The sequence below is a fragment of the Balaenoptera acutorostrata genome, chromosome 11 (genome assembly GCF_949987535.1).
Source record: "Balaenoptera acutorostrata chromosome 11, mBalAcu1.1, whole genome shotgun sequence".
Taxonomy (NCBI): Eukaryota; Metazoa; Chordata; class Mammalia; order Artiodactyla; family Balaenopteridae; genus Balaenoptera; species Balaenoptera acutorostrata.
Window position 1 is genome coordinate 85,130,111 of NC_080074.1, and position 21,239 is coordinate 85,151,349.

The window sequence follows — 21,239 nt, forward strand, 5'->3', positions numbered from 1 at the left end:
CGGGAGGAGGGCGGTTCGGCTTCGATTTAATTACCTTCCCGGTGGCAGGCATGGTAAAGCCCCTCTGCTCCTCGATGTGCAGGAGGAGGCTGCCGAGGTAGCCCGGGGGCCTCCTGGATGTGGGCCCCGGGCCACTGCGCCTGCAATGCCCTCATGGGGAATGTGCCCCGGAGTGTTTTTGCACGCACACGAACCAGACACATTTCTGAAAATCATCAAGGTGAGCCCCGAGAAAACAGGGCCAAGAGGATAGGCAGGAGGCCCAGTCAGCGGCCGGATGGCCCGCCGAGCCCAGGAGCAGAACTTGGGAGCAGAGCCCGGGGAGAAAGATGGAAGGCGCCGGCGGCTTACAGGGCTTGCCAAAGGGCCGCCAGAGAAGACTGTGCTAGCTTGAGATGAAAAGACAAGCCCCCGTGGCCACTGTCTGTAAGGAAAAGGGACGTGTGTGGGCGTGTGTGGGTGTGTGGGTGTGCGCGCGCGCGCTAGCGCAGGCTGCAGTAAGCGCGGGCATCACCCCTGTATTGCTTGTCCTGACTATCTGGGCGTTCAACAGAAGGAAATAAATTCGCCACCAAAGCTTGGTCCAGGGTTATCAACACGTAAGCACTAAAATGCGGTTTTGCTAGTGAGAAACACCTCATGAAGATGCATTTTATTCCTTCTCCCCCAAATGATGTGAGGAGCACAAGGGAAGTCCGCTGTAACCTGTTGTGCCTTTGGAAAACCTGGAGATTGACGGAGCTCATTTTCGACCTGAAGTTAATATAGCGGGCACCTTAGAGAGCTGGCAGCAAGCATCACTAAAGGTCACATTCAGGAGAAGAGAAAAGTACCTCTGTATTTGTCAGTGTCTGTCACAGGTGAAAAAAAAGATAGTTAATGAGATCTTCCTAGTGGTGAATTCTCAGTCTGGCTGACATTGGCAGTGACTTTTTTATTTTTTAATTTTTTTGTCCTTGCTCCTTATTTTAAATACAGACGTTGAGATGGCTTTAGGGGCCTCTGTGAAGATGTTTCTGCTGTTTGCTGGGATCATGGTGGAGAGGGGGATGAGGGCATTTCACAGAAACTGGTGAACCTAGTTTAGAGCCCTTTTTACCTAATGAATGAAATTCCCATAATTTAACAGATCATTTCTTACTAGGCTTTAAAAAAAAATATCATCACTAAGCCTTGCAGTTTATTCAGACTTCTACCAAAAAAGTAGACATGCACTGATGTCTGCTCTATCTGGCCTTCTTTTAAGGGACACCCTCAGGCAGAAAAAGTAAAATTTCCAAGGTCAGGGTGGGGGGCATATCCACCAAAATTGTAACTCTATCAATTTTTAAAATAGCATCCATTAAATTTTTAAATTAGAAGAGTTACATCTAACTATTGAAGAACATCTCAAAATTGAAGAAAAAGACTACACAATGTAGGTATAATCCCACCACTCAGAGAAACTATTTTTTCTATGCACATAAGAGCTATTTGTTTAATTTCCGTAGGATCATAGCATACGTTTTGTGTAGCCAGTTTCTTTTTGCTAGTTAAAATAATTTGAATATTTTATTCACTAATTACTCTTTTATGACATGACTTAAATATATATATATATGTATGTATATATGAGCACATTGCTTTTTTATGTCAATAGCTTTTATATCAATATACTAGAATATACTAACATCTTACAAAAGAGTATCCAGTTTTTATGTGTTTTCTTATAGAAGAAAAGAGACAATGTGACTAGACCCCAAACACAAAACAAAACAAAACCAACATTACAGAAAGCTTTTTGTTCTCTGCTACAGGAGTTGAAAGAAAATGTAGGAATTTGATTTCTACTAACTCTGATTTCTGAGTGGGGTGTTTATCTCCCTAAACTCTGAAAGGGTGTGTCTGTGTTTCCCTTTGGAGCAGATTCTACTGTGCAGTGAAAATGCTGTGTACTTGAATTGGCTCCAACCAAACGCAGTGTCTCTAAAAAAAAAAAAGGCACTCAAGGAAAGGCACACACACTTGTTAAGCCAAGCATACCCCAACCTCCTGCCTTTGCCCTCAGATTCTTGGCACAGGTCATTTGGATGCACCCAATGTACTTTTTCTGTCTCAGTGATCCCACCTACCAAGGGAAATACACTTAGACTGCTTCATTATTAAAACATTCTAAAAAAAAACCCCAATATGGGGAAGTGGGCACTGATATAGACACTTTTTCCCTGGCCAAGTGTTTTGCTGAACTGATGAATTTTCAATTTTCCTTTTAAGGGCATTGGAGGGCACTTCATATGCTCCGTGCCAATCCAGTTCATGGAAATTAAGACTTAAAAAAAAGTAAATCAGCATTACCTTTGGGGCCTGGATGAATGCCCTCCTAAAACATTTTTTGGCCCGTCTAAAAATGCAATTTCTAGAATAATCAGATATACAACCCCTTAAAAAGTCCTCCTTAATTTTGTACTCGTGTTTCCTTCTATGTGATGATAAAAGAGAGAGAAAAATGACAACTTACTTTCATGGCAAACTGGATACATGTCCGTTCGTCAACTTGATAGGAGACACAAAGCATAAACAAACCAAGATAGGCCACTAAGCAGACCTGCAATGGAGAACAGGGATGAAAGGTTGTTATCAAGGAAAGCTGTGCATTCTAATGACATCAATCTCAGTGTCTTTCACCAGTAACGTCCTTGTTATCAAGGTGTTCATTTCATTTGCTTATCTTTATGTGCTATTTTTCCTCAGCTTGTGGAACAGAGTTTTAAAACTAGGAAAATCAATTTATTTCAATTTAGCCAGTATTTATTAAGTCCTTTTTATGTGCCAGGTGCTGTACAAGGTCCTTCAGCGCATACAATGATGAACAAAACTTCCTCAACCTCAGTAACTGTATGGTCCAGGCCAGGCCACAATAAGTGCACACACTATTCTAAGGCAGGGCATTCTGTGTCAAATGCTATTCAGAGAAGTACAAAAAGAAGAAAAAAATAACATTGAATTGGGCAATTAAAAAAGCCTTCACTAAAGAGGTGGATTTGAAATGGTCCTTGAAAGGGATGGTGATAATAATAATGATCACTACCAGTTACTGAATACTTACTTTGTGCTGCGGCTCTTCTAAGGCCTTTGTATGGATTTCTTCAAGTAATCAGCACAAACCCCTATGAAGTAGGTGCTATTATGACCCTCATATTATAAATGAGGAAACAGAAGCACAAAGCTAGTAAATGATGGAACCAGCCCTCAAACCAGGTAGCTTGGGTGAAACAGTATGAGCGCAGGCGGACGCAGGACCGTGTGTGGAAAGACTAGCAAACATGTATCTACAGTTGAAATAACAAAATATAGAGCAGAAAATGTAGGTGGAAAGTCTGGGGATGTAGAACTGATTTAGGAAGTAGTGGGGTTCCCTTGAACATTTCTGAGCAGGGGAATGACATGATTCAAGACATGTTTCTGGAAAATGAGCAGTGGTGTTGGGTGGGTTGGCGATGAGAACATCAGAATCTTATTTTACTAATCTAAGCAAGATTAATCTATCAGGTGAGCCAGAGCTCAGAGGGTGGTGGACAAAGTCAGAGAAAGAGGTGAGAGGAAAGGTGTAGTAAAAGTAAAATGTATACATCTTGGCTATTGCATGACCAGTGGGAGGACACTGGAGTGGGAGAAATAGAAAGCCATCTCCAAGTTCTTGAATGTCAGTGATGGAAAGAGTGGGGGGGTGCACCTGACCCAAAGAAGGCTGGCAGGAGGCATGGCAACTTTGAGAGAAAACATACTCCATTTTTAAAACAATTTTTTAAATCGAAGTGTAGTTAATTTACAATGTTGCGTTAGCTTCAGGTGTACAGCAAAGTGATTCAGTTATTTATATATATATTTAGGTTCTTTTCCGTTATAGATTATTACAAGACATTGAATATAGTTCCCTATGTGATACAATAGGTCCTTGTTGTTTACCTACTTTATATACAGTAGTGTGTATCTGCTAATCCCAAACTCCTAGTTTATCTACCCCCCCACCCCCCGCCATCCCCTCTGGTAACCATAAGTTTGTTTTCTATGTCTGTGAGTCTATTTCTGGTTTGTAAATAAGTTCATTTATATCATCTTTAAGAGTCCACATATAAGTCATATCATATGATATTTTGCTTTCTCTGTCTTACTTCACTTAATGTGATAATCTCTAGGTCCATCCATTGTTGCAAATGGCATTATTTCATTCCTTTTTATGGTTGAATAATGTTCCATCATATATATATATATATATATATATATATATATATATATCTCCAGAGAAAACACTAGTTCGAAAAGATACATGCACCCCAATGTTCATAGCAGCACTATTTACAATGGCCAAGACATGGAAGCAACCTAAGTGTCCAGTGACAGATGAATGGATAAAGAAGATGTGGTATATAAAACCTACTTGATTTGATTTTCTTTTTAGTGGTGAATTGGAGTTTCTTAAACTGTGATTTAGAGTTTCTAATCAAAGCATACCTAGTCACACTCAACTTTGGAAACCTTAAAAGGTTGCTAAGTTCTACTTTACGATGAAAAACATAAGCAACAGAATTGCATTTTCTGATAAGCACAATTTTCCTAGAGACGATGTTGGAAGGGTGGCTAAGAGTCACCCAGCAAGTCATTAGATGGCTGGTTTGGTGATACTCATAACTCCTACCCTCAGGGCCAGCTTTGAACCTCGGACCTGCTAGGGTGGTAGAGCTGTTTATTTACAAAGCCAACACAACATTTTAAGGTAGCACCTCTATCCTATTCTCCCCTTGATTACAAAATCAATAAGTGGCTTGTGCCCTCACTGGTTCCCAAGTTGCAGGTTTAGGTTTCCACTGGACTGTGAAGCCAGAAGCCAAGCCTTCCTTGAGTACAGGCTGTTTTCAGGGTTTTCCACCATTAGGACAGGCTGATGGTTAAAAGCAGAGATGACATTCCTAGTTCCAGAGACACAGCGTGGGCTGGAGAGGGCTGGGTAGAAAACAAAGCAGATAGGACCCACAGAGACAGCTTTTCAGCAGAGCACCGGCAGATGTGGAGGTAATGACACTGAAGTTGTCTGTGTAACCCACAACGTGGCCATATTTCCAAGGCAGGGATGAAGTTCCTTTTCAAAACTCTTTTAAAAATATATCTAACCAATATATCTAATTGAGGTATAAGTTTGATAAGGCCTGTAATGGCTTACTATGTATTTTCAAATTAAGAATTTACGGAACTAGGGACTTCCCAGTGGTAAAGAATCCACCTTCCAATGCAGGGGACGCGGGTTCGATCCCTGGTCAGGGAACTAAGATCCCACGTGCTGCGGGGCAACTAAGTCCGCACACCATGACTGCTGAGCTTGCACGCCTCAATGAGAGAGCCCATGTGCCGCAAACTACAGAGCCCACGCACTCTGGAACCCACGAGCCACAACTAGAGAGAGAAAACCCGCCTGCCACAACTAGAGAGAAGCCTGCACGCCACAACAGAGAGTCCACGCTACAACGAAAAGATCCCACGTGTCTCATTGAAGACCCCTCGACTAAGACCCGAAGCAGCCAAAAATATAAAGAAAATAAATAAGTAAAATTTTAAAAATGCTTTAAAAAAAAGAATTTGCAGAACTAAAACAATGGAAGAAAGACCTTTTTTTTTTGTTTATTGGCAAGAAACCCAATGGAAGCTTCTAAACTTGCTTGTGGGGATGGTTAGATCCCTAAGTACGTGCCTGGGGTCACTTGTTAGCATCTGTCTGCAGGTGCACGGGGTCAGGCTCTCTCCTACATAACTGTCTTTGTCCCTAGAGGCTATTGTGAAGTTGGCAATTGTCAAAACTCTCCCCTTTGTCTTCATGAGAGACACATTCCAACAATCGAGCCTAAATGACCAGTATCTTAAAAATCTGACTCTGCCTTCCTTGAACAAATTTTTCTACTTCAGTAGTGTCTACTTCTGTGAAGCCTTAATTTAGCCTGGCTTCCAGCAAGAAGTTGCACAAGAACATATAACCTCACTCTAGAGTATTTCACTTAGTCAGTCGACAGGACTCTTTTTGAGGCCAGACTCTTTTAACAGCTCCAGGAACTGAGCGGTGAAAAACCAGTCTCAGCATTCAAGGAGCTCTCAGTTCAGTGGGAAAGAGAGGAGAGTGAAGTTACAATACCATGTAAGTTTTAGGACCGTGTCTGCTGTAATACACTGAAGGGGTGATTAACCTGAAGGCAACTTGAAGAAACTTCCTGGAGGAAGATGGATTTTGAAAGGTAAGCAGAAATTAAGCAGAAGGATGTTAGGAAGAGTAGAGCAAGTACTAGTGGGTACAAAAGCATGGAGAAATGCAGAGGAAACACTGAAGTCTCCCAGAGCTCTGGTGCAGAGGATGGGAGAAGAAAAAGCCAAAGGTGAGCTTGTAGAGATGGGCAGGAAATAGGTCACAAGGAACTTTTATTTCAGTCTAGGACATTTGAAGCAAGGGAATCATGTGATCATCGTTGCCTTTTAGAATGGTCTTTCCGGCTGTGAAGAATGGATTGGGAAGGGAAGACCAGCTGGGAGGCTGTTCTCCATCTATGGAGAAATGATGAGTGCCTGAGCTCAGGTAGCAGTAGGGACCGAGAGTAGGTGTGTTTGAGTGATGTTAAGGAAGCAGAATCCAAGGCTCTAAGAACTGATTAGAGGTGAGGGCTGAATGAGAGGGAGGAGTAAGCAAGGTGCTCAGCTACCTGACTTGAGCTGCCAGGTGGATGGAGTTCACGTTTAGTAAGGCACAAGATACAAGAGGAAGAGCAGAATGGGAATGGAAACCAATAATGCCCACATGAACTCAAATCTCAGACACGTGGGCCTAGAACTCAGGAAAGGGGTCTTAGCTGAACATAAGCCCTTAAAGCAATGGAAACCATCAGAAATGCTGGATCACCCAGAAACAGTCTAGGGAAAACAAAAAAAGGTCAAGGAAGTTACCCAGTTATGAAGAACCATTGAATAGCTTGAACAGAAAGCATCTCAAATACACTTCATATAACTTTGGTTGTACATCATGACATGTCTAAATACTATGAAACTGATCATCCTTCTGGATTTTTGAAAGTTTCGCTTCTAGGTCCTAGTGTAGGATATTTGCTATAAAGCCTGGATCAATCCAACATATTTTATTTTATTTTAATATTTATTATTTATTTATTTGGTTGCGCCGGGTCTTAGTTTTGGCAGGTGGGCCCCTTCGTTGCGGCTTGCAAACTCTTACTTGTGGCATGCATGTGGCATCTAGTTCCCTGACCAGGGATCAAACCCGGGCCCCCTGCATTGGGAGCGAAGAGTCTTAACCACTGCGCCACCAGGGAAGTCCCAATCCAACATATTTTAATTTCTTGGCCTTCTGATAGGGCTCAATCGGCCCTGGGAGGGCGTGGGGAGTTCATTTTCTTACCTACAGATTTGCGTATTGGAACAATACTTATCAGAGAGTTTATTGGAGTTTAGAATGCAAGCACTTTATAGAAGAGTAGTATTTATTGAACACTTAAAACTGAAGGCTTTATGGCCACGGGGAGGAAACCAGATTTCTCATGCCAGACTAAGGGTCTTGTTTTCTGAGTGGGCAGGACGTGGGCGCACCAGGAAGACAGGGTGTTCTGGCTTCCCAGGGCGGGGAAGGAGGAGCTCTTGTTAATGAGTAGTGATACTCGCCAGGCCTCTCTGGGACAACATTCTTGGATTCTGGGCCAGGGCTTCCACTGAATATGGTGAGGTGAGGCCCATGGAAGAGGAAAAAGGCAGTTACATAAGATTTTCAAGACGGCACCCATTGGACCAGGGGCGGACAGGTGGTATCACTGAACACAAAACCAGACAAGACGTGGGTGGCACTGGGAAAACTAGTGCTGAAAGGGCAGCTAGCCCTGAAGAGCTTGTGAACATTTAGTTCGTGTACAGATGGATAATTATGTTGATAAGAAACGCTTGAAAAGATTTTTTTAGTGAAAAAAAGAACAAAATCCCATCATTTTAAACCTGTTTTTGGATGCATGTTTCTGCAAGCTGTTTAGCAAGAAGAGAAAACCTAAGTCGCAAACTCCACATTCTGTCTAAAGATGTTCTTTGTCTGCTCAGAGTGAAGACTGCATTCTCTCTTGAGAGTTAGAAAGTTAAGCAGAGTTGAAATGTTCTCTGAATGTTAAATCCATTTCTAGATGTACGAGTCCTGAGTCTTGTCACACTTTGTTTGTGTTATTCCTGCAGTTGTACCTTTTGAGGATTGGCTTATTATGAATAAAAAGTGAATGGTGGATGGAACCGGGTCTTGGAGATTTACCTACATCTCATTTTTTTCCTTTTCATTTTGGCATAGCTAGAAGGTATCACCCTAAAACATTCTGTGAGAATGCGAATTATTGGTATTTACTTCGCTCCATGTCATATTTATATTCTGGTCTTATGACATTCACGCAACCTCCAATTTATTTGTTTTCTTCTTTTTGTTGTTGACAGAGCTGCTTGACAGGGCTATCTGGAGAATACAACCTCCCCTGTCAAATGTCTTTCAAGGTTTCTCTTCTCCTTCCATCCCCCCCTTTCATTTGTGTACCTGAAATGTGACTCTATTTCTGTTAGTTAATCAATGTTCACCTTTGTATTTAAAGTGCTTTATTTCAGTCAATATAGTAACAAGATGAACTCTCCTCTCATATTTGCACAGCCAGTTGATCAACACGAGATGTAGCAGAACTGTACGTATTTCTCTGGATATTTCTTAAAAGAATTTCTATGGGTTTTCACCTATTTAATAGAATTTAAGGTAGAGTATTAGAAATAATTTTCAACAAATGATAGATATATTGCAATATGTCAAATGAATGCAGTCTCAGGAGAATTGCTTATTAATACATAGTTTATCAGAGATTTAAATAATATACAAAAGAATATTTCATGAGAATCTATTAAAGGATGTTTGTTGGATCAAGATTTCAGAAGGATGGGATAGAATATTTTAACATAACTTAAGCATTTTTACTAGATTCTCATTGCCACTGCCTCTGGTAAGACAATGTCTAAGCTAATGGTTCAGAGTTACTTGGAGGGCTTGGTGAAAACTCCCTTATCTCCAGAATGTTTGATCCAATAGGTCTGGGGTGGAGACCAAGAATTTGCATTTCTAACAAATAAGGCCACACTTTGAGAACCACTAGTCTAAGCTAAAAACATAGTCTTCTAAATGCTGACGCCTAGTATGGGTTTTATCTGAACGGTAGGGGTTAGGAGTTATACACTGACTAGTGGAGTTTCCTATAGAAGAGTTGTTTATTATAAGTAATAATGGGATGTAACAACAATAGTTTCCCCATAAATAAATTTAGTCATGGCTATCGTAGCAAAATTCCTTAAAATTGGAGGGAAAAATCCTTCGTCTTCATCACTTCTTAAATATGACCTCATTCTAGAGCCCGTGGCCTCAGCGAGTGTGGTTGATGGTTTGGGAGCATCTCTAAATCATCACTTAGTGTGATGTGGCATTCTGCTACTGTTGACAGGCAAAGCCCACTCCACTGCAAGCCAAAGCAAAGCAATCATCCAAAACTGGACCATCTCTCCATCGGTGTGCTGGTAAACGTTTAACAACCAGCTGTAGGGGTGGGAGCTGCTATTTGTAGCACTTGCTAATTTCCATGGTATAAATACTTCTACCAGTGCTGCTTTCAAGCTACCGATGTGAAGTCACTGAGCACAGGGTTGGGAAGAGATGTGCACAATCAGCTTTCACGAGCCCATCAGAGGTGCCCTAGGCACCTCGCACCCCTACCACACTGTCTGCCCACTGGAGTCCCTCCTCTTATTTTAGAAGCATCTGGTTACCAGGTGGGATTAGTTTGTAACTAAAGAGTAAAGTTTGGCACATTACTCTTTATTAGTTGTTTGGAATCCCTGAAACCAGCCTACAGAATCAGTATAAAGGTGCAGGGGAGTGAGCCAGGGAGAAATCCTAGTACTCAGTTCCTAATTTGTGAAAATGGAATAAGAATCGTGGCAACGTAATCTTTGAGATCTTGTTATTCACGGCCACCCCAGTGAAGGTATCACTCCCCAGCTGAGTCGAGCTCAACAACTTTTATTGTGGTAGGCGCTAGGAATATGCAGAATAAGATATGGTCATTGCTCATTAGAAATTTACAGTTTAAGCCCCACTTTGCAGAGAAACTGAAGCACAGGAAAATTGATTGCCATGGGTAATGCCATCTGACCAGGCTAGGCCAGGTGTAAAAATGAGCAGCCCACAGCAGCTCATTCAAAGCCCTCCTTCCTGGTCACTCATCAAAATCTATCGTGCTTTCTATAATGTAAGGGACATTGAATCAACTGTGATTTTTTTTCCCTGCTGTGCATTACTTTTTAAAGACAACAAAAAGTTTGGTGTTAATCAGATAGGATTTAAATATGGCAGAATGATGAAGTCATCCCTCCCCACATTTATTATTATTATTAATTATTATTATTTTAAATTGCATTTTAAGGTAAAAGCAAGATAATAGGATTAAAAAATAATCAGATGAGGTAAGAAAGGTAAAAATAACTCTCAAAATCATGAAACATCAAGTAACAGTTCATTCAACTGGTGGTTACTGCTTCTTTAGTTTTGTTAAAACCAAGTCTAGAACTACAATCAAGGAGACAGTGTTGCATAGTGGAAGAAATGTGGGTTTTAGAGCCTGAATCTTGACCTGCTGCTTTACTAGCTAAATGATCTTGGACAAAGCAATTTAATTCTTCTTAGCCTTGGTTTCCTTATCTATGAAATGGAAACAGTAATGCCTTCTTTTGATGGTTAATTCAAGGAGTAATGATAATGCAAGTAAAGGGTCTGGTATAATACCATAACAAATAGCTGGAGAATAACTGGTAGTGATTACTACCATAATTATTATTGTAATTAGAGTCACTCATACATTTATTACAGTAGGCCAAATTTAGAGTATATTTCAGGGGTCAGAAATGTATTACCAACTTAAGCAGGTTTAGAATTGATAACACACATACTGTCTTGGTTACAAATATCGCATAGTCTACTTTTTATTAGCACCAATGGATACTTGGTGTGGTCTTTATATTTATGTAAGAAAAACTAATTAACCAGTCTAGATGGTTTGACATTTTAATGCTAATATTGAGCAGTTTTATGTGCCAGGCATTAAACTAAGCTCTCTTTGTAAATTATCCCATTTGGTCTTCATAAAAATCCTTGACGTAGTCGCTGTTATTAGCCCATTTTATAGATGATGAAACTAAAGCTCAGAAAGGTTTTATGCTCGAGGTCACATAGCAAATACAGAACTCTAAGCTGTACGTGTCCGAGTACAGAGCCTGGCTCTTAACCATTACACATCCCGGTCGCCTTCCTGGAGGAATCTGGACAGCCCTATAAGTGAAGTGAGAACTGCAGAAATTTGGATAACTTTCCATCATCTGCTCCTCTCCTGTGTGGGGTGGCAGGAAGCCCTGGTCCTGAGGTATCATGCGAAGACCAGTCTTTGAGATCCAGACACTGTCCAAGCTGAGGGAATGGGATACAGCCTTTGAGACTCAGTCTCATCATGTATAAAATAGAAAAAATAATACTTTATAATTTAAGGATCATAAGTAATGTGCCTGGAACAGTAGTAGGTATTATTTTTTCCATCTCATATGACCTCAAACTGTGCCAGTACAACCTACTCTGAAATTTGAGCTGAAATGAGTAATATATATAAATGTAGCCCTCTCTCACATCTTAGAAATAATCTCATTCTCTTCATTTAACAAGTTTTCATTGTGTATCTACCATGTGCCAGAAACTCTTTGAGACTCTGGAGATACCACAGTTAACAGAAGAGACAAAAGTCGCTGCCTTGATAGCACCAATGCTTTAAAGTGGAGAGGCAGACCGTAAACAAACGAATAAGTAGAAATAGAATGTATCAGTCATTGAGAAGAGTTATGGAGAGCATAGCACTTACCATCATAGCTTCTTTTTCACACAAACATGACATAGAGTAAATAGCAAAATACAAACAATAAATCCTTAAAGTGATATGTTCTCCCTAAAAAATGAATGGGTAATCCTAGCAACCCCTTAAGAAAAGACGGTAGACTCAAGATTGTTTCTTATGAGAACCTTGTTGATTGTTATTCCAACAACACATATCCACTATAAGCTGTCTAAGACCTCACAGGCTCTATAAAAGAGAACACATCCGTGACCCCAGAGAAGGGGCAACAGAGGGTAACTACAAAAAGGTTTACAGCAAAATGGGCTGCATCCAAAGGATAGAAACTGGGGCAGTATATCTTAGCTCTGGATCTGACAGACCTAGGTTCAGAACCCACCTTCACCACTTTTTTGCTTTTGGCCTTGGACAAGTTAATCTCTTTGAGCCTCAGTTTCATCATCTGTGGGGTGATAACCACAGCGCCTACTTCATAAATTGCTGTGAAGATTATATAAGACAGCATGTGTAGAAGGCTTATTATAGTACCAGCACATATGAAGCAGTCAATACTAATTTGTCAAATAAACGAATCAATTCACTGAGAGACTTGGGCTACTTTTGCTTTCATAGCAAGGACCCACTTTTCAAAAATCTCTCTAATAATGTTAACATAAACAGTTTGCAAACACCTGAGAGTTATAAAACTTCTTTTTCTGCGTCTTTTCCTTTCTGCTACAAGACTGTTTATTATCTACTACTCAGGAAATGCCAACCTTGGTAAACATACCAAGCTGTATATGTTTCTCTGATAACACTATTGTTGCTTTACAAAGATAAGCATTTAATTTCTGCAAACAAAATGCCATTCAGCTAAAAATATTTTCTATCCATAAAAGATCCAAAATTAATATTACTTTTTTTAAAAAAGTGAAATTGTTTCAGCCAGACTTAGTGCGCAGATATTAATAGGAAGTTCCAAAAGTGATAGGCATGTAAAAGTAAAGGTTCCAAATCAACCAGAGTTTATGGCAGAATTGAACATCAGGATGAGAGAGTAACGTACTTATGGTCAATTAATCTACAACAAAAGAGGCAAGAATATACAATGGAGAAAAGACAGTCTCTTCAATAAGTGGTGCTGGGAAAACTGGACAGCTACATGTAAAAGAATGAAATTAGAACACTCCCTAACACCATATACAAAAATAAACTGAAAATGGATTAAAGACCTAAATGTAAGACAAGAAACCATAAAACTCCTAGAGGAAAACATAGGCAGAATACTCTTTGGCATAAATCATAGCAATATTTTTTTGGATCTGTCTCCTAAAGCAAAGGAAATAAAAGCAAAAATGAACAAATGGCACCTAATCAAACTTAAAAGCTTTTGCACAACGAAGAAACCATTTACAAAATGAAAAGACAACCTGCTTAATGGGAGAAAATATTTGCAAATGATATGGTGGATAAGGGGTTAATATCCAAAATACATAAACAGCTCATACAACTTAACATCAAAAAAACAAACAACCTGATCAAAAAATGGACAGAAGACCTGAATAGACATTTTTCCAAAGAGGAAATGCAGATGGCCAACAGGCACATAAGAAGATGCTTAACATTGCTAATTATCAGGGAAATGCAAATCAAAACCACAATGATGTATCACCTCACACCTGTCAGAATGGCTGTCATCAAAGAGAACACAGATAACAAATGTTGGCAAGGATGTAGAGAAAAGGGAACTCTCCTATACTGCTGGTGGGAATGTAAATTGGTGCAGCCACTGTGGAAAACAGTATGGAGGTTTCTCAAAAAACTAAAAATAGAACTACCACATGATCCAGCAATTCCACTCCTGGGTATATATACATGAAAAAAACAAAAACACTAATTTGAAAAGATACATGCACCCTAGTGTTCACAGCAGCATTAAATACAATTGCCAAGATATGGAAGCAACCTAAGTGTCCATCAACAGATGAATGGTTAAAGAAGATGTGATATAGAATACACACACACACACACACACACACACACACACACAATGGAATACTACTGAGCCATAAAAAAGAATGAAGTTTTGTCATTTGCAGCAACATGGATGGGCTTGGAGGGTATTATGCTAGGTGAAATAAGTCAGACAGAGAAAGACAAATACTATATGATAATCACTTACATGTGGAATCTAAATACAACAAACTAGTGAATATAACAAAAAGGAAGCAGACTCACAGATATAGAGAACAAACTACTGGTCACCAGTGGCGAGGCGGGGAGGGGGCAATCTAGGGGTAGGGGATTAAGATGTACACACTATTATGTATAAAATCAGCTACAAGGATATATTGTACAACACAGGGAATATAGCCAATATTTTATAATAACTATAACCTTTAAAAGTTGTGAATCACTATTTTGTACACTGTAACTTACGTATTATTGTACATCACCTATACTTCAATAAAAATAAATTTCAACAAGAAAAAAAAAGATGAGGGGTGAACTGTAACTATCTGTTTCTAAACACTACAAACATCAGTATAAGCATTAAAACCTAGAACACTAATCATAATTTTGAAAAAATGTTTCTTCTTGGTTTTTATTAAACTAAGCTCAAAATAGCAGCTTCTTTTCTTCTACAAATAAAACTATAGCTAGCAACAACTTTTTATAGATAGTAAGTTTTGCTAAGGAGTGTTTTATTTGGCCTATAATAGATTAGGAAGATATTCAATGCCTTTCCATCTGCCTTAGGAATCTACAATCCCAGAGCTTCATTGCTCTACTCTTTCTATTTTTATTTTTCCATTAGAGTAAAAGTTGCCAATGAAGAGCTGTAGTACAGAAATACTCTCTTCATCTAAGGGTTAAATTCCGCCTGGCCCAGGAAGAGTTTGGGTTATGACACACATCCCCATCTGTGCATTTCTACATATTTCTTGGAGGGAACAATTTGGAATCTTTAGTTTGCAAGTTAAGATTATTTTCTAAAGAAGCTGGTAGAGATCCAGGTCAAAATTTCTCAGCAAAAAGGTAATTCTAGATGACGAATTCTCTCACAGAAAATTATTTCTTTGCAGAGTCTAAAGAGAAAAGACACTTGCCGAACCACACCTAAGTTGAGCTCATCTACAACATCCCCTCAATCTTTTTCTTCTCCTTTGTTATTATCATTGTCCTTTTGCCTGAGGAGTTGATACCTGACAGATCTCTGTCTAATTACTGTAACTCTATGGACTTTTCATATATGAGTATGCAAAGACATTCCAACTGAATCAAAATTAATGATTTATGTGCTAATTGATTAAATTAAAAAACAAAAGCAGGCCTATCATCACCTAGAACTTTCTTAAATCTAGATCCCTTTGGAAAATAAATTGTAGAAATAAAATTTCTAAGAACTTATGAGGCAACTTCAGGAACTTCAGGAAATTACTACTCATGCAATTGCCAGCAGCAGAGAATGGATTCACCTGCTTTGCTGTGACAAAAGGTCTGATTGGTTGGTCAAGAAGTATGGAGTGTTAAGAAGCACTTACATACCAGACCGAAGTCCTTTGTTTGGTAAAATACATCCTTCCTAATTCCAAGTGGTGGGTTTTAATCATGATTTGAAACTATCCAATAAGCAGAATTTTTTATCTATATCTTTATTTTGATATTAATATAGCTATATATCTTTATATATAATCTATCTTTACATATAGAAAGATTATATATGTATAATGCATGACATATAGAAAGATAGACTTTATATACGTATTTAAAAACTTTTTTTAACCAATGTTGCATCGTACTTTGCATTGCTGTGTAGTTTAGGCAGATCTGTTGTACAAACACAAAAAGAGTGCGAAGGACAAAGTGACTGCCCTATTTCTTAGCACACATTGTGTTCTGCAGATGTTCACTTATACCTCCTATGTTGCTTTAGAAGATACTAGAAAACTATCCTGATGGAACTGATAAAAAGGAGTTGGAACTTGTGACCAGCGGCTGGATGAAGGGAGCCTGAATCCCTCAAATCCCGTGGATATAGTGTGCTTTCCTTGATGTTCCTGCCAAAATAAGGCTGGAAAGCTAAGGAGATCTGCAAGAGACGTGCCCGCACGAAGTTGCTACAATTCCTAAGTTCCAGAAACCTTGCTTGAAAACGACTGCAAATAGCTCATAATTTTAAACCAGTGGATCTCACAACTGAGTGTTTCATCAAATCACTTACAGAAAACAGAGAGAAAAATCCGACAACTACCCTAGTGCGTGACTTATCACGCAGACATTCAAGTAGAATCCCTCTAGTTTGGGGTTTACTTTAATATTACAATGCAGATTTGCGTATCTATGCTAAGATACATATTTTACAGGAACTGCTGGGAATTTTGCAGTTACACCCTCAAAAGACTGAATTAGCACAAACAAAAGAATTGTGGAGCAATGAAGTTGGTTATGGATACAAATTGGGCGTAATAGTCATAGGACAAGAATTGTGCCTTTGAGCTAAAATGTCCTTTTACTTCTTGATCATCCTGGTATAGTACTCTTCCTTCAACCATTTTGAATCCAGTAATATTCATTCTTCAAACTCTGCGCAAAGATCTTCTCTACCCAGAAAGGGTACCCTTTTTGCATTACCCACTTTGTATACATTAGCTCATTTATTCCCTAAAACAGCGTAATAGGAAAAAAAATTTACCTCATTTTATAGAACACTGTCACTTAGAGAGGTTAAGAAACTTTCAAGTTGATCCAAAGAAGATTTTTTAAAGCATCAAGAGGTTCCATTTCTGCATAATGTTAAGGACTAAATTATATGAAACCCTTCTCCCAAAAAACACTTTCAAATGCACTGAGCTTCTATAGGCTAAGGGTGGAACCAAGACTATGGCATAAATGTAGGCCCCTAAGTGGCTACACCCTTAAACTGCTATACCCTAAATGGCTACTAGAAAATAATTAATCCACTAGCACTAAAATTCATCAAGAAAATTGTTCTGTCTCAGCTGATGAGGTGGGGTAGAGGTTTTGAGAGTTTTCTGCTACTTGCACAGTCCTGGCAACTATGAAGATGAGAAAGTAGAAAGTAACATGAAAGTGACCCTGAAAAAAAAAACAACTGTTTTTTTTCAACAAATAAATTGTAAGAGGGAGAGAGAGGGAAGGATGGAGGGAAGAAGAGAGAGAGGGAAGAGAGAAAACGTAAATCTTTGAGAAAAGGAGATATAAGAAATATATGAACCAATTGCAGTTCGTGGATCTTATTGGGATCCTTATTTTGGCAAACTGTGAAGAAATATTCATGAGTTAATCATGAATATTTGAACTCTGATTTGAACCTATTAAGAAATTGTTAACTTGTTAGGTGTGATTGCTATTTTGATTATTTTTTAGTCTTCATCTTTTGACTTACATAGTGAAATATTTATAGATGAAATGATATAATATCCAGGATTTACTTCAAAATAATCCAGTGTGTGGTGTGTGAGTATGGAAGGAGTACAGGAATGTACAAATGAAGCAACATTGATCATCACTTAATAATTATCGAAGCTGAGTGATGGGACCATAGGCATTCATTATACTATTTTATCTACTTTTGAGTATGCTTGAAATTTTCCATAATAAATAGGTAAGTAAAAAAAGGTGGCTCTTGGATCATGATACCATTGGGACACTTGGCAAGACAAACCATCTGGAAGGGTTACATCCTCAAATAGCCCACACCAAATTATCACATATAAAGCCTCTTAGAAAATGAACTCACAGACCAATTATAGCAAACATATGAAAAATCAATTCATTAGTGAAGGCCAGCACTCACACGCATATAAGTTTGTATGCATGTACACACACACATTCTCTCTCTCTCTCTCAGAATTAAAGCCACATGAATTTCAAATAGCAGAACTAACAAATAGAGCCTATAAAAGTACATTCAATATATAACTATATTATTTGTTTCCAAAATGATTTTATATTATATATGTGATTTGTAACTATTTTTTTACATAACCATCTACTGTGAACATATTTGAATAAATAACTAAACATATTAAAAAGTACCTTCAAAATAAACAGATGTGAAAGAAGGAATCGAAAACACGAATAAAGAGCAGGGCACTTTTGAAGACACCAGGAATATATTAAAAAACCAACAGGGCTTCCCTGGTGGCGCAGTGGTTGAGAGTCTGCCTGCTGATGCAGGGGACACGGGTTCGAGCCCTGGTCTGGGAGGATCCCACATGCTGCGGAGCAACTGGCCCCGTGGGCCACAACTGCTGAGCCTGCGCGTCTGGAGCCTGTGCTCCGCAGCAGGAGAGGCCGCGATGATGAGGGGCCCGCGCACCACGATGAAGAGTGGCCCACACTTGCCGCAACTGGGGTAAGCCCTCACACAGAAACGAAGACCCAACACAGCCATAAATAAATAAATAAATAAACTTAAAAAAAAAAAAAACCAACAATAACAACAAAATAGGAGTTCTAGAAATGAAAAATAAAATCATTGGAATTAAAAACTCCTGGACAGGTAACAGGCAGATTAAAGTCAACTGAAAAGGGGAATAGTAAACTAGAAGGTATATCTGAAGAAATAACCTAAAATACAGCACAGAGAGACACAGGGAGATGAAACATAATAGAGGGACTTCCCTGGTGGCACAGTGGTTAAGACTTCACGCTCTCAATGCGGGGGACCCGGGTTAGATCCCTGGTCAGGAAACTAGATCCCACATGCATGCCGCAAATAAGAGTTCGCATGCCACAACTGAGGAGCCGGCAAGCCGCAACTAAGGAGCCCGCCTGCCGCAACTAAGACCCAGCACAAGCAAATAAATAAATACAATAAATATTTTAAAAAAAGAAAAGAAACATAATAGAGAAGTTGAGAAATAAGGAAAGTAAAACAAGAATGTCCAAACATACATCTGATAGCAGTTCCAGGCAAAGTGACTAAAGAGAAGAGGGAAACAATATTGGAAAAAATAAATAATGGCTGAATTTTTTTCTAAGTTGATGAAAGACACAAAAATCTTAGATTCAGGAAACATATAATCAAATCCCCATGTAGGCACATTGTAGCTAAGCTACAGCACCCTCAAAAACAAAAAGAAAATCAGAAAAGCAACCAGAGGAAAGAGGCATGTTATCTATAAAGGAACAACAATTAGATATTTACCAAACTGCTTAGCAGCAATAACTGAAGTCAGGAGACAATGGAATGATATATTTTTTTAATGGGAGAAAATAGCTATTAACCTAAGACTAAAGAAATATTTTATAATCATTATCTTGTATGTAGTTATTAAGTAGATTAAAAATGTTTAATGAAAATGGAAGAAAACAAGGAGAAATAGATTCATCTAATGTTGGGAAATCTGAATACACATCTCTCAGTAATCTTTAGATCAAGCTGAAAAATATTAGTAAGGATGTAGAAAATTAAACAACATGATTAAAAAGCTTGATTTTTAAATTGAATACAAAACTGTAAATTTCAAAATGACAGAATCCACATTTTTTTTCCAAGCATAAGTGAAATGTTTATAAAAATTAGTCACATACTAGATCACAAAGTAAGTCTCATATAATATCAAAGAATTGATAGTATGAAAAGCACATGAACTGAGCACAAAGCAATTCAGTTGAAATCAATCATCAAAAGATAAGCAGGGCTTCCCTGGTGGCGCAGTGGTTGAGAATCTGCCTGCCAATGCAGGGGACACGGGTTCGAGCCCTGGTCTAGGAAGATCCCACATGCCGCGGAGCAACTAGGCCCGTGAGCCACAACTACTGAGCCTGCGCGTCTGGAGCCTGTGCTCCGCAACAAGAGAGGCCACGACAGTGAGAGGCCCGCGCACCGTGATGAAGAGTGGCCCCCGCTCGCCGCAACTAGAGAAAGCCCTCGCACAGAAACGAAGACCCAACACAGCAAAAATAAATAAATAAATAAATTAAAAAAAAAAAAGATAAGCAAATAAGACATTAGAGAAAACCCAAATAACTGGTGAGGTATTCTTTGCTTGCATAGAAAGTACAAACTGAATGAAAATACCAGAAGTATTTTTCTTGGAACTTGAGAAGCCAGTTCTAAAATATATAGAATTTATATTCTTCCCTGGCGGTCTAGTGGTTAAGACTTTGCCTTCCAGTGTAGGGGGTACGGGGAAGATGGGGCTCGGGGGGGCGAGCTGCTTATGCCATCACCTTTATAACAAGATGCATTATAGTGCTATTTTAATGCGGACAGTGTGATATCAGCAGAGTGACAGACAAAACAATGGGATTGGAGAGGATCACAGACACACTCCTCAAATCTAATATGGAAACTTGATAGATGATAAATGGAAATAGCAGATCAGTGTGAAAGTACTGAGTATTTACAGTACTAAGACAATTAACACTCCAAAAATAAAATCTGGACATTATCTCACATCCATATGCAAAAAGTAGACCACTTAGATTAAAGATATAAATACAAAAGCAAACCTTCAACATTTTCAGAAAACAATATAGAAAAATATCTTTTTGACCTCGGAGTATGGGGAGATTTCTTTAAAATATAGCAAAGCATATACCATAAAAATATTCATATAGGTAAATACATTAAAATTAAATCTTTTCCTCAACAAAGCCACCATAAACAAAAGTAAAAGACATGATACCAACTAGGAGAAGATATTTGCAGTACCTAAAACCACAAAGGCTAAGTAACAAAGATAATAAATCTTATAAATCAATAAGTAGGAGAGAAACAACTCATAGAAAACATTTGTTGAATAAATAAAGGATAGAAAACATAATTAAATGGTCAATAAACATATATGTTCAACTCCAGCAGTAATCAGAAAAATATAAATTAAAATAAGATATCATTGCATACAAATAAGATAGGCAAAAACTAAAATTGTCTGCTACTTGGCCATAAGAAATAATGAAATTTTGCCACTTGCAGCAACATGGATGGACTTGAAGGGCATTATGCTAAGTGAAATAAGTCAAACAGAGAAAGACAAAAGACAAATACTGTATGATATCACTTATATGTGGAATCTAAAAAATACAACAAACTAATGAATATAACAAAAAAGAAGCAGAGTCACAGATAGAACAAACTAGTGGTTACCAGTGTGGGTCGAGGGGCAATATGGGAGGGGGTTGGGAGGCACAAACTGTTAGGTGTAAGATAGGCTCCAGGATGTATTGTACAACGCGGGGAATATAGCCTGTATTTTGTAATAACTGTAAATGGAAAGTAACCTTTTAAAATTGTATTAAAATTTGTTAATT

General features: G+C 38.7%; 1 protein-coding gene across 1 annotated transcript in view; it reads right to left on the reverse strand.

The window, feature by feature from the left end:
- SSPN (sarcospan) overlaps nt 1–21,239 on the reverse strand; it is a 40,157-nt gene that overhangs the window by 7,501 nt on the left and 11,417 nt on the right. Inside the window, exon 2 of the mRNA XM_057556727.1 lies at nt 2,498–2,584. Coding sequence (XP_057412710.1) covers nt 2,498–2,584 — 87 coding nt within the window. The remainder of the gene's footprint in view (nt 1–2,497; nt 2,585–21,239) is intronic.